General features: G+C 41.4%; 1 protein-coding gene across 4 annotated transcripts in view; it reads right to left on the minus strand.

The window, feature by feature from the left end:
* Window positions 1–1,361: 1,361 nt before the first annotated feature.
* Window positions 1,362–14,887, minus strand: part of RFTN1 (raftlin, lipid raft linker 1) — a 104,984-nt gene continuing 91,458 nt past the window's right edge. For 3 of the 4 annotated variants that reach the window (XM_028750240.2, XM_028750238.2, XM_028750241.2), the window contains exons 8-10: window positions 6,794–6,897; window positions 5,074–5,155; window positions 1,362–3,289 (exon numbers count right to left, since the gene is read on the minus strand). In XM_028750240.2, coding sequence (XP_028606073.2) covers window positions 2,828–3,289; window positions 5,074–5,155; window positions 6,794–6,897 — 648 coding nt within the window. In that variant the 3' untranslated portion in view covers window positions 1,362–2,827. The remainder of the gene's footprint in view (window positions 3,290–5,073; window positions 5,156–6,793; window positions 6,898–14,887) is intronic. The other variant, XM_077937055.1, reaches the window with a different exon arrangement.

Genomic DNA, 14,887 nt, shown 5'->3' on the forward strand with positions numbered 1-14,887 from the left:
TCCTGATAACTTAGCAGAATGAGAGCCACACAGTAAGGCAGACATATTCTGGAGAGTGTTTGTAGACAGAACCGTAGCTTGTGTTACTAAAATTCTAAAATGGACCTTTAATACAGAAAGTTAAACATCCTTCCTGTACTTTATTTTAAGGCATCTATAAACTTGATTAAATGTTCTATGGGCGCCTTAAATAATTAGCCAATAATAAATAGATTTTGAATTCTGGGTGTGTTTATAGGGAGATGGCCATTTTGCCAAAATGTTTTAACACAGCGCTGAACCTCTACCTTGGGGATGTCTCCATGGCAGATGAGGATGTAGAACAGAAGGAAAAAAGAGTGACTAGAAAGTAGTTGTAGGAAAGAGTAAATAATAAGAATGAGTGGGACTAAAGTCAGTAGATACAAATGACAATGGCATTGCTGAGGCTACAATAATCTAGCTAATGGACCACAGGAGCTGATAGGGATATGCTCTCCATTTGGAGCTAGCAAGGGTTTGCAGCCCAAAGCATTGGTAAGTACTTGACGGTTAACACAGCTCTTAGCCTTATGTTCCTCTCTTGGGGTTGTGCTTTAGGCACCCAGCGGCAACCACGAGAACCACTGCGAGCAAACAAAAAATGCAAAATGAAAGAACTAGAAGAAGCAAAAGAAAGGTAAAGGGATGGGGGCGGGATTTTGAACAGGGTAGATCTAGCTTGTTTAGATAAAGAACCAGCAAGAGGAAGTTAGCCTTGATGCAGCTACTGTATTGGTCAAAGAAGAGGCTCTGCACCTTAGGATGTGTTCACAGGACTCAAGGGTGCCTACCCTTCCACCAAAATCTGTAGACTAGCATTCTAGAAGGGTTTTGACAAAGGCTCTGTGCTTCTCTATACAGAGATCATGAAGAACAGTAAACTACTGCAGGAATTAAAAGATTCACAGCTTTTAAGTGTATCTAATTTTGTAGTGTCACTGGTATATATATTTACAGATTATGGCACATGCTTATAAAAAAGTAGACACAAAGTTATTTGTATTTAAGCAGCAATTAAATGTAAGATTGGGGCACGGATATTTCATGGTTGCTTCAGGGTGAGATACCTCTATCTAGAATTCCAAGAGTAATTAAAGTTATTTACAGTCCTGTTTTTCTAATATTCGGCTAAGTTGCTGAAGCCAAAGTAAACATTCTTCAATTACTTGGGGGAGGGATTAAATTGCCTTGTGTGTGTGGAATGAAATGATTTAAACTATCCTTCCATTATCTTTTATGCAGCCATTTGAAGTGGTACAGCTTTGTTTTAAAGTGTTCTGCAAATTGCAGTTTCTTGCAGATGAAGCTGACGGTTTAAAAAATAGCTTAAGTATGCATGATGTGTACCTAGAGACCATGTTTTATTGAGTCAAAATACTTTACAAAGAAACTAATGGGAACTATCAAACATAAATCAGCTGGTAAAGAAAAGCAGCTGTATTGTTTATAGACTTGAGTTTGAATTTGTGAAAGGACAGAAGGCATTTTCAAAACACTTTACAGATTCTAAACATTGCCCAAATGTGAGCCCAGGTGGGTTGCTAGGTAATGCAACTACAATGTATACATAAAAGGTGACTGAGAATTAATATATATTTGAGAGCATTTAAAAATTCCAATAACACAAGTTTTATTGTAAAGGTTAATATGCCTGAAAAATATGAGAAAAATCAGTGATTTTACATCATGTACTATCAGTAGGGATGGGCTGAACAGCAAATCCCAACCTGTTTCAGTCCCACTGGTGCTCAATAATAGGTTTTATGCAGATTTTTTTAAACAATACATGGGAAGTCTGCATTTAGACCATGTGCACTTTACTACGTGAAATAGGCCATTCACTATGCAATGTATTAATTTCTAAAACGCTTGTTTCTGTGTGCACCTTTTACAAACTAAAACTGCATCACAAAATCTGGAGAAACAGAAAATCAGGCTAAGTTGCATTCCAATCAGCAAGTAAATTTGGGACTGTTTTATTAGGCCCGTCTGCTGTGAAAAGTGGACCAAATAAATGCCTTCCCCATCCCTAGTTGTCAGCTGAGAAAATGGTGTATTAGTTTGTGCATTTCAAGACTATAGTGGCTTCTATGTTTGCTAGCAGATTATTTTCTTGAGGAAAATTCTCAGTAAGGACTCACCTGCTTCCAATACAAGTAGGTGATAAATGCCCCGGGTCCTCCGTTTTATGAAATATACACAAGTTAACCAGGTTGTCTTTTACATGCATTTCGTTTTATGGTCTGTTTTATGTGACATGTTGATTAGCAACCTAAAAATCTGGAACATAATCTTGATTAAATGGTAATCGGATACACTGAGTATGAATGAGATTCTTAAGCATATAGAAAATCATTGCGTTCTCTTTCTCTCTCTCTGCCACTAGTGGTTCCCAAGCAAAAACACTTTATTGCTTTAGATTTTTTTTTGCAAGAGATTAGTAGTTCCAAAGGCATACTAATAAATGTGTTTAAGACAAATACAATTTATAGCCACTTCTTTAAAGCTTCTTATATCCTGAACTCCCATTTCACAAAACTGAATAAAAATATGGTGCACGCCAATTATACTTTGTTTAAAAATATGAACATATAAAGCACAGGACAGTTTCTGTTTGGTTGAAAAAGCAGCTCAACACAGTTTCCAATATCCATGGGTTTCCCTGGGTGGCAGAAAAAGCCTGAATAGGCTTGCATACATTGCCAAGTTGAAAATGCAATAGGACTAACATTTCCACTGTGTACCTGTAGAAAACCAGCAACGTGAAATCAAGTGAGTTTCTTACTTTGGCAAATAATTGCCTCTCTCAGTCGAACTGACACCCGGCATCGAAACTGGTTTCTGTTGCTTCTGCTCCACAGCTCCAATCAGTGTCAGTTGCAGTGCAATGGTCTTGAAATATTTGGCCCTCACAGTTTCCATGCATGCCTGTCTGCTCCAAACACAAGCCTCCTCCATCTTGTTCAGCATTATGACCTGCATTCCACTTTTCTGCAAACACTTCATTGTTGTAGAGAGGCACGTCTCCATGGCCAAGAGTTTCGGTTCCTCCGTCTTCAACAGCAGCCAGCTGTTGATCTGAGATTACTGGGAACTGCAAGCCACTTCCAGTTGTGCAGAACTGTGTTTCTGAATTTCTTGCATTTTCCGTAACTTCTAACTCTTGCATTTCTCCTGTCTGGTGCCGCTCTTTGGCACTTAGTTTTGCCTTCAAAGATTTCTTGGCTTGCTTCTGGTGTCTGTCTTCTTTGGAGAACCTCCAATGAAACTGCAAACAGATATAGTGATAAAGGTTATGTTAAAAAAAGAGAGAGAGGCACCAGCAGAAATCTGTTTAAATTCAATGCTGAATGTTAATTTAATAAGTGTGATGAGATGAGGCAGGTTGTGGATTTCTATTTTTAAACAGGAGCACTTTTTAGGAAAGTGAAATAGCTTGGTTTGTTATCTCTCCTGTAGGTACATGCTAAGCTTCTCTTAGAAAACAGCAATCTTCTTAAATGGCACATTTTGATCTGTGTTTTAAAAATGTGTTAACCTCCCCAATCTCTTCTATGAACTAGTGAAAGTTCACAGACAGCATATGTAGGATGTTTCCTTTATATATGGCAATGGGGAGCTGTTGCGCACCCGGTTTTGTGCATCTTGTCCACAGTAAATGAATGAACAGTTGCAGCACAAGGTATTGTCCTCCTGCCTCCTACCCTTCAAACTCAGATAGGTGCAAGGTATGATGTTACATTTTTATTATTTTTTTGAAAGCAAGCCCAGGTAAGGCACACATACAGAGCCATTGCTTTTGGAAAAAAATGCTCATGAGAGGAAACCTTGCCACTTATGCAAACAAGTGTTTGAAAAGTTTGGCATGTACACTATTTTAAAAAACCAACATTCAAGCCCTCTTCAAAATCATTTTAATATGAAGTTCATTCAAGTAAGTACCCTGACGTAGCGTGCTCTTGTCTTAACGTATCTCATGAGCATGTCACATCTGGCAACTGGAGACGGTAGGTACATGGTTATTTCACTATTGCTATTATTATTTCACTCTTCTACCATAGCTGGCATAAGGCATTAATTTATCCACATGGGTGGATCAGTTCACCCGTGTGCGTGTGAAGGGGGTGGGGTGGGGTTTTTCACATCTATAGGAAATGTGCTTTCATTTTTTATTTGTTTTTAAAACCCAAACACACACAGAAACGGCTGGAAAAGTATGTCTGAAAGTATGCTAACACTTCTGCTTATTGCTATGATAACTAACCTGGGCCAACATCATGCCAGCCTGTCCACCTCATTCCCAATCTCATAATCTCTCATTGCATCGCACAGAAATGCTGACACTGACTTAAACCAGATTATATATTTCCATTGCACTGTTATAATTTCATCAAGATTGCTTCCTTCTGTTTATCTCCAAAATACCTTCAAGCTACAGAAAGATACGGGTGTGTGCATGCAGCTGCCCAACTATATATAACTTCCCTATCTATATAAGTCACTTTTTAAAAAGATTGTTTTTAAGATATAGTTAAACCATGCACATTTAATAATTAGAAAATAACATTATTGAGGCCAGAATGAACAGAACGACACAACAGCGCTATCTATAGCTGGATGCTAAATCAACCCAGTGTGCTTTGGTTCTTTTTTGAAGGTTAAAAGTCACAAATGGAAAGGTTTGTTAGTTTGTAGTCCTACATTACACCTAAGTATATATTCTAAAGTGTGAGTGGACAGCAATTGAGCTACTCAAGAGTTATGTGGAAATTCAAGAGTTATGTGGAAAATCTAAAGCTGACTCCAAGTGGGGGTGAAGAATCTCATATACCACACAGAGTCCAGCTCTCTTGCTGTAATGGGAGAAAGGAAGATGGGACCTCTCACTTATTTTTTCTTTAGTTTAACAACTCAAGACATAGTTCAAAAGTGTTCCGCAAATCTTTTAAACCACAGCAGTGTTAAACAAGCTGTTTCTGCTGATGTGGAAAATCAATTAGACTATGACAGCTTTGCCAAAGCAAACACACAGAGCAATTCAAGGCCATATACCTTAGACTGTTTCTTCTTGGTTTTCTGGGGCAGGAGGGGTCTCTGAAGAAAGACGATCTGCTTAGTAGCCAAATTCCCATCCCTATATTAAAATATATATATATATATAAAAACACAATCCTACAAATGACTTCCATTTATCCAGAGTGCCCTTTAAAATTCAAGGAACGTCTCATAACCATCCATTAAAATCAGTGTTTAACAAGATCCCGAACACATTGTCCTTTGCCAGACTAAAACACTAGGATTGGCACTTAAAACATTCAGCTCTCCAGAAGCCTCTTTTTCACTCATGTCTATTGCGTTGTGATACATTCCGACAGTGGTACAGTATATACTTTGTCTGCCAAAATGTTCTGGAGTTGAGGTACAAGCCCTTAATAAATGAGTCATTCCAGAAAAGTCAGTCCACATGAGGGATGTCTTTGAACTGTAATGGATCCTGGCAAAGAAACTACAAGGCCTTCTATACTGCTGATTAACATATTACATAGCTGTGCAACAAAACTCAAAATAAAACTAAATACACAGACTGACCCTTAATTCAACTGAGCTTAAAGGCTCCATGGGCAGGTCCAAGAGAGCTTGTGGGCCAAGGAAGGAGGAGAAGAAACACAAGCCTGAAGAGCAAAGATGACAGCCAAGGAAAGGCTGTTTCATGTGCTATTTCTGCATGTTTACATTGGTGGATTTGACAAAAGAAAATCTGTTCCCACCACAAGGTGATTTACTGCATGAAGGAGAGCTATGGGAGAGAGTGTCTTATTTATATATGGCCCAATGTGTATTTTTATTATTGTCGGACAACGCAAATTCAATGGGCCTTGCCAAGACATGGGTTAGCTTGCAGCTGGAATGCATGATTCATGAACAAACCAGGATCTGTGTGAATCTGTACCAAGAGGGAACAGCCTAAATGAATTCTAGATGGATAGCTGTGCTAAGCTCTTGTATCAAGCACTAACGAGAAAAGAAGCGCCCCGTGACACCTTAAAGACTATTGAACATTCAGGGACTAGAGTCTACTTTGTCATGTGCATAAAGTACAGGTAACGTCCCATTTGTGCAGGGATTTTATTTCTGGCCCCCACGTGCGTCTGCGGAGCGCGCATAAGCCCATGCTGTATTTGGACCACTTCCAGGTCTGCAGCAATGATTGTGTGTGTGGTTGGCATCAATCAGACATGTGTGAAATGGTTGCTACCTGTACATGACAGACCAACAGATGTCTCTGCATTTCATGGCATTTAGGCTCCACTGTTCACACTCCCCCACTGCCACAATAGGCACGTATCTGCCAACCAACAGACTTCCTCCAACTGATGAAGTGGGCTTTAAACTTGTTTGTTTAAACGTTGGTATTTAAACCTATGCTGTAAAGTGGCAGGTGAACCAGGTCACTGAGACGAAACAGCATCTGAGAGGTGAAAGGGAATGCTCAGCCCCCACCTTCAGCAGGAAAGGAAAGTTAAAACCATTGGTTAGCATCAATTATCTGAGACGGGACTTGCGTCTGAAGCCCAGATATTCTGCACAGCCTGCCAAACGCCTCCCGTTACTCGCCCTGCTGGGCAAACAAAGAGGAGGAACTGAAGCATTTCATGCTCGTACCATGATTCTCACAGTTGTGGGCTGCTTTAATGCACACGGATAGGGACCCCATGCTATGAGCAAGGATGGCTTTTATGGCTGACTCCCATAGGCTTTTTCTGCACCGTACCTGTTTGTCTTTACAACTGGAGTGGGAAGCACACAAGTCAGCTGCCAGCCATATAAGGCGAGAGAGTTCAGCAGGGGAACGTAATCTGCCTGCACTCGATCCCCCTGGGGAAGAGAAATTAAGCCGTTAAGAGTTAAATGTGAAAAGCGAGGCTATTTTATAAAGGTGGTTTATTTACGGGTGAGGATAATTTCTGCCAGTTCAGCAAAACAGGAGAAGAAATAAATACTGAAAAACAAAAGGAATGAAGGGTCATTTTTCAGTTCTTGCTGAAGGGTTAAATAATTTTGTTTAAACAGGAGAAACACATTTCTTTCCATGCTCCAAAACCTTCCTTGTGGCAGCTGATGAATCAGATCAACAGGACTAATTCATTTTGTTTTGTTGGAGATCCCCTGGATGAATGGCCTCCTGCAATATTAGCTGAAAGAGAACAATTACCTCCTTCCAGACAAAAGGGTATTCAAGCAGTACAAAAATCCAGCTATGCTAACCAGGGCTAATTCTGCTCTGAACTATACAAGGTGGAGCTGCTGAGCAATTCTGTTAAAATAAAGCGAGCAACTCTTAAGTTTACACCAGTTGAGCCCAGAGAATAGCTGCTCCTTTGATTTCCAGAGCATCTCATGGTGTGTTAAATGACATTATGGTGGTAATGAGTACAGGTCATTTGCATCCAGCAGCATGAAAATATGGATGCAGTCCATTTTATTCCTTTTGTCATGCACACAAGAGCACAGCCTGTTTGTTATGTTTCATCAGCAAATGCACGGGTGAGATAAAAATGGTACCTTTCACTTTAGAGTCTGGCTCTGCCAATTGTCTCAGATAATATACGAGATCAAATAATTCCCTGCAGTGAAGTACAAAATGGCAGCTATGACAGACCACTCCAGAGAGAGGACTAATCAACAAATTTTCATCTTAGCTTTATAAAATATCCTCCAGTTTACTTACAGTATTATAGCTCTATATCGGTCTTTTTTAAAAAAAAAAAGCTGGAAAAGTATTTTTGTGCTAATTATCAATTAATTTTTTTAAAAAAACTGATGCCAAGCAATGTCATTTGCACTGCAGTGGATGGAACATAGTGGGATGTAAACACAGAAAACGCACAATATTTTCAACAGTGTGAAAAGTCAGCTGTAATTCTACTTGTACCTTGTAACAGAAGAGGAATAGCGCTAGGAGCTACCTATCTGGAAACAGTCACAGTCCACTGCATTAATCCTCGCAACAACCCCCTGAGGTAGGTCATCATTACTCCTATTTTACAGATAGGGAGCTATATTTTGAACCAGTGGCTTGTCCTAGGCTACTTGTCACTTCTGCTTTGCTACCATGATTTTGGAATGAAGCTCACCATGCCACAAAAAGCACCCCTTCCCTTAATTTCACTCTTCTTGTTCTCTCTCCTTCCCCAAAATTCATTTTGCCTATCACTATCTGCTTTGTCCACTTGATCACAAAATCATAGGACGGTAGAGTTGAAAGGGATCCCGATGGTCATCTAGCCCAACCCCCTGCAATTCAGGAATCTCAGCTAAAGCATCCATGACAGATGGCCACCCAACCTCTGCTTAAAAACCTCCATGAAGGAGAGTGAGTACGTTCCACTGTTGAACAACTTGAACTGTCAGAAACTTCTGCAGCCTAGAATAGCATTAGCTTTTTTTGCTCCTGCATCACACTGTTGACTCATGTTAAGTTTGTGGTCTACTAAGATCCCTAGATCCCTTTCACATGTACTGCTGGCAAACCAAGTGTCCCCCCTCTTATACTGGTGCAGCTGGTTCTTTCTGCCTGGAACTTGACATTTGTCCCTATTAGAATTCATTCCATTACTTTGGGACCAGTTCTCCAACCTGTTAAGGTGATCTTGAATCCCAATTCCATCTACTGTGGCATTAGCTACCCCACCCATCTGGTGTCATCTGCAAACTGGATGAGCATCCCCTCAATTCCTTCATCCAAGTTGTTTATAAAGACATTGATGCTCAAAAGGACTAATAAGGAGTCCAATTTTAAGACCAGAAATACCCAGAACCTCTCTGATCTGTTTGGCTTTCCATTAAGATGTAATACAAGACTCCTCAGAAGCAGCTGGCAGGACCACCATTTACAGGCAGGTCTATGAAGAAAAATGGGGTTGGTGAGGGACGATCAGTATCAGCATAAATATGACCCATTTCCTCTAGAGCATAGCAGGATGCTTCTGACAGCTATCACAATCACAACAGGATAACACTGCCTCCTATATCAAGACCCCGTAGTATCTTGCTGCCAAACAGATTTCTTTCCTCTTGATAAGTTTTTCAAATAGCCCAAAGCCCAAGGGTCCTAGTTACAAGGGAGCACCACCCATTTCTGTCACGGCACAACAAGATGTCAAAGCCTGAGACTAAGCCATTCTGGCAAATTGGGGCATCCTCTTGGCATCTGCAGAAGCTGAATCATTTCAGTGCTGCACGTTTTTTCCTGCCACAGACTTTTTTTTCAGTGGCACAAAGGCTGTAAAATCCAAACTGGTCTCACTTGTCAAACCAGCACTCTCTTCAAGCAGATGCCGTCCTGGACCTTCGTACAAATTCAGGAAGAAAAAAAAGCCAAGCACTGAGCTGAGCTGAGCTTCAAGTTCTTTCAACATCTATCAGCTCGGGAAATGAAGGCAAAGGTCAGTTTAAAAGAGCAGTGAGCAGATTTCTAGACAGCCAAGTGCTGCTTCTCTCCACATTTCACTACAAAGTGTTACTGCCATTACAATTGTCAAGTTGCCCAGCCTGCCCTGTAAATTGGATCCTGTTACACGCAAGGAAGTATATTTTCATTTGGTTCAGATTAAGGACCTTCCACAGCCCTTGGGAATCATCAGCCTCTTCTTAGCTACAGTGCCAAATTGCTGAGGACCCCTTACTCCCGGAGCTATGTGCCATCTGGTGAGTCTGCCTCCCCTAATAGTAAGGGGCCTTTGGGGGGCTTACTCCACAGCAAGGCCACTGAGGATGCCTAGCTGGACCAGCTTCTGATGGCAGCCATATGATATCACTCACAATGCCCCAGAAGGCAGATCAACTTATGGGGCACAGAGAAGAAAAACCACAGGTGTCTTCAAGAGCCAAAAAGGCAGCTGTCTGCAGTGGTACCTGCTGAAATGCTAGACCCCATCAGCTGCCTAGAGTTGCTGTGGGGTGGTGTCAGGGCTGCATCAAATAGACTAATATACCACCCAATAGCCGAACAAGGGAAAAAGCATTACTTAGGAACATGAAAAGTTGCCCGTATACCTATCTGTCCATCAAATTCATTGTCATCTACACTGACTGGCAGTGGTACCCCAGGATCTCAAGCAGAGGATCTTTCACATCACCTGCTGTCTGATCATTTTAAATGAAGCTCTCAGGGACTGAACCTGCGGTCATCTGAATGCAAAGCATGCTCTCTGCTGCAGAGCCATGCTCCATTCCCAAGTCTGAACAGGTCAACCAGTTCTGGCCAGTGACAATGTAAATGTGAGAGGGGAAAGACTGGATTGCTTCCTACCCGAGGGCAGCACCATTAAGCATTTATCCTTACAGAAAGTACCGTATTGGCCTGAATATAAGCCTCACTTTCTTTCCAAATTCTAACCGTGGAAAGTTAAACTGCGGCTTAAATTCGCGATCTTACAAAAATTGGCTTTTACGAAATCGCTGCTGAAATGGATATACGGTAAAATGGAACAGGTGTGAGTGCCTGTGGAATTTTAAGGGAGCGGCTTGTATTCGGGTATTGTATTTTTTTCTTTCTGCCCCTTGAATATTAAAGGTGTGGCTTATAGTTGGTCGCTACTTATATTTGGGTCAATACGGTAGCTCCAGGTAAGGAAAGTAGAGAAAACTTTGTGTCAGTTGCAGTGTACATGTCATGAAGAAGCAGCACATGGGAGCATCTCACAAAACTAACTACATGCGGTTTTCTTGAGTCTTCTGCACAACCCTGCCACATACCTAAGTGCCTTATGTCAAGGAAACTACCTATAAAAGTTGCATGTATGTCTTTCACATTTATTTCAGCGGAAATAAAAATGGACGTTTGATCAAATGCCGCCAGCAATGATACTCGGAGTAACTAGAATGACAAATGAAGAGGGCAGAAACAGCATGTAGAATACACTGCCTCTGGTAACTCAGCAAAATATGCGTGACTTGCAGTTACAATGATTCACTGTGCATTGTACTGAAATCTGAAAGGTGACAACGCGACAGTTTAGGTGGCAGCGTTCCCTCCCCGCTTACATAAAATTCCAAACTCTACCATGCATGTAGGACCTAAAATAAAATGCCAGGGTGTATCCTTACGCCCTGGAAGGAGGACCTCCGCTCATGATTCCTGCCAGCTTGCCATGCCTTCCTTCAAGATGTCGTAAGTTGTAGAAGCTTAAGTGAAACATTCCACTCCCTTCCTCTTACCCCCAAATTCTCTCTTTTTATTTTTATTTTATGTTGTGAACCACCCTGAGATTTACGAATGAAGGCCAGTATATTATTATTATTATTATTATTATTATTATTATTATTATTATTAATCCAATTGACAGTAAACCTTATATGGCTTCTCAGTATGCCCAGTTTCCATTGTTTTCTTTTTAAGTATATTTGTTCTTCTGAAAACCTCAGAGCATGTCTTCTTGTTTTTTGGTGGCTCCATTTTGGCTCCGTTTCTGTCTGTGCTCACCACCTGCGTTTGCTATTAGAGGAAGTGATTAAAGGGCACTAACAACCCAAGCATTTAAAATGGCATTTCATACTTATCATTGGAGACGGCAGAAATGTTAAGTTGTAACCCAATCAACACATAAGGTGAATCTATAGCAACAGCGTATGATTTGTTTATTTTTTAAGCTCAATATAACAAGAAATGGTCAAAACCTCAAGACAAAAGATTTTTTCTTTTTAAAAAAGCATAGTCGCAGGGAGTTGAGGGGGGGAGATAGTGTGGGCTGATCTACAAATCAAACTGAGAGACGTTTCCTTCTGTGAGAGAGCAAGCGAGCAAAAATTTAATGAACTCATTCTCTCATTCCCCATTCTCCTGCAGTTGATAAGTAATCTCTGATCACACCTTGAGTGTCAAAAACCAGAGCATGTTGAGATGGCTGTTTTCCTGTCTTGCAGCAGATAAAAAGAATTCAATTTTACTTATGATTTTGTAGGTTTTTTTCTTCTTCTCTCACTCAGCAATAGTCTAGCTCATTAGGAAAAACTAGAAAGCTCTGCAATTTGAGAAATAAGAGGGGGGAAATATCTAGGCCAAGTCACTAGAAAGGAAAACAACCTGCATTACCAATTTTATCTTTTTCCTCCTGCTGCAGATATAAAAATAAAACAAAATTGAGAAACAAACAAAATAACAAGATCTAGAAGCCATATAACACAGGGGGGAGCTCATTTGCAGCAATTAATTCCCCATGCCCAATCGGTGGATTGAAGTTATCATTTTAGAATTTGAAGCTGTGTAACTGGCCATCAATCCACCTCAACCACTTGTTTGTTGAAGAAAGATAGCAATTCCGCAGCATGATGCTCCCCAGACATTCTGGACTATGACTCTCATCATCCTTTACCATTAGCTAAACTGGCTGCAACTGATTAAATTGCAGTCCAAAACTTCTACAGGACACCACCGTGTTGGAGGAAGGCTACGACAGCATATGACATAAGCAGCCCTGATAAGTGCCTGGTAACACCCATCTTTGAAACCACAAAGAAAGGCACAAGCCACAAATGAATACAGGCAGTGGGGCCTATGGACTTCGCTAAACATCTCTCCCCCAAAAGCTGAAAAGAGGTTCTGACTCAGTTTCCCCCCGTTTGTTATGATGTTAGGGAATGCTCAGCACACACAGATGCACTGGACGCTCAAGGCATTTCCTGAAATGAAAAGGTCAGTTCTTCATTGTGTGGAGCTTCTTTTATCGATCTCAACTTTTCCACAACAAGAATCTGTAAGGCTGCAAAGCACACTAATAAGGGAGTAAGTCCTATTGAGCTTCCTGGAACAGCCTTCTGAGTAGACATCTACAGGTAAGGTACCCCTGCCCGTACGGGCCAGTCTTGACAGACTTTAGGGTTGTGCGCCCATCTCACTCAAGAGGCCGGGGGCCAGCGCTGTCCGGAGACACTTCCGGGTCACGTAGCCAGCGTGACATCGCTGCTCTGGCGAGCCAGAGCCGCACACGGAAACGCCGTTTACCTTCCCGCTAGTAAGCGGTCCCTATTTATCTCCTTGCACCCAGGAGTGCTTTCGAACTGCTAGGTTGGCAGGTGCTGGGACCAAACAACGGGAGCGCACCCTGCTGCGGGGATTCGAACCGCCGACCTTTCGATCAGCAAGCCCTAGGCACTGAGGCTTTTACCCACAGCGCCACCCGCGTCCCTAGACATCTACAGGATTCTGCTACAAGTCCAGCTTGGGGTGAGTGGAGCAGAAAACCAGTGAGATGGGTGGGTATACCAATGGAACAAGCACCCCGTCTCCAGCATCAAACAGATAATACTTTTAATATTGGCAGTGTGCTAGACGGAGTACTTGGAAAGGGAGGCAGAATCACAGATATGCTACTGTGAACTATCCTTTGCACCGCACCACACTGCCCCCAAGCAAATGGGTCTACGTTGCTACAACACCTCATTCACTGACCTGGCATTCAGCAGCGTACTATTAAGACAAAATGAGGACCCTGAGTGGGAGAAGGACCATAGGGAGCCAGGGCTTAAGTCAGTTAATTTTAGCTTCTGGATTCAATTATCTTACTGGTGATGGTTCTGGTGGGGAGGTGGACTACTTCACCTACTTCAAAATGTGGCATCTGATTCCTCATGCATTTTGGGTCCTGCTTGCTTATGCTACAGAGAGTGTAAACAAACCTTACACTAGAGAAAAGCTCACCAGTTCCGCCCCCTCCCCAGGACTTTCATTCCAACAGAACCAAACCTAAGGCTCATATCGTTGAAATCTCTCCCTGCTTGGAGATTAGGGTGTGCAGAACATTAGACTGTAGAAAAATAACATCTCTCAGTCATTTAGATTGCAGTTATTAAAGAATTTGGAGGTAAAAAGCTATACACAAAACCATGCATTTTAGCTAGGCTACTTCTAAGGGCCCAAAATCCAGCCAATTCAGAAAAATCTTGCCATTACCTTTGCTTTGTACACTGTATCTTAAGTGTATTCTGCTGAAGGACAAATCTGGCTTGGTGTTATTTGCTCTATGAATTAAGTAGAGGGCAAGTCCCAGTTTCCCAACACACACATTTGCTATTTCACCCCAACACTCTTCCTACATGGATTCACACACACACAAACCTCTTATCAAGTAGTCGCAGGAATATTAAACAAGTATGCCTGAATTTGTGTCAGTGTAACCATGTTTGGTAATAATAAAATTCTGCACGTTTATGTAATTCAGACATACAAATTATAATGAACTTTTGCATTCAGTTGGGCCAGTGTTCACAACATTCTGCTTTACTTAGCATTTTAGTTTGAAAACCCAAGTTCCACTATCTCTGCACTTCCTGCAAGATTGTATAGTTGAAGGAAAGAGCCTCTAAAATGTATGATAAGCTCAGAGATAAACAATAGCGAAAACAGCTTGAAAAGGGAAGTTCTTTTTATTCAGATGTCTGTTTACTTTCATACCTCTTACTTAGTACAAACACCATACAAAAATGGTGTAAGAAATGATCCCTATGTTCAAAGTGCAGCACTTTTAAACATTAAGGACCAAAACTGCTGCCAAGCTACACTGTTACATCTAAGAACAGTTTCTGCAAAACCTGATCCTTGGCATTCTGAATATTTCTAAGCTAAACAGAAACACGCACACATCAAGAAAGCCTTTTAAAGGAAAAAAGCCCAAATACACATTGCTCAACAACCCCTTTCTCACCCATATAGAAAGAGAAGCCCAAAGGGCACCTACCAAAATCTTCTCCCACCTTCTTTCTAGGTCACCTTCAAACAGCATCCAGGACCTTTCAAAGGGCTGAATTTCACGCTCATCACTTTTGGCCCCCTGTTGCTTTAGGCATGCGTAGTTTGTTCAGCAGCAGG

The sequence above is a fragment of the Podarcis muralis genome, chromosome 12, assembly GCF_964188315.1.
Source record: "Podarcis muralis chromosome 12, rPodMur119.hap1.1, whole genome shotgun sequence".
NCBI lineage: Eukaryota > Metazoa > Chordata > Lepidosauria > Squamata > Lacertidae > Podarcis > Podarcis muralis.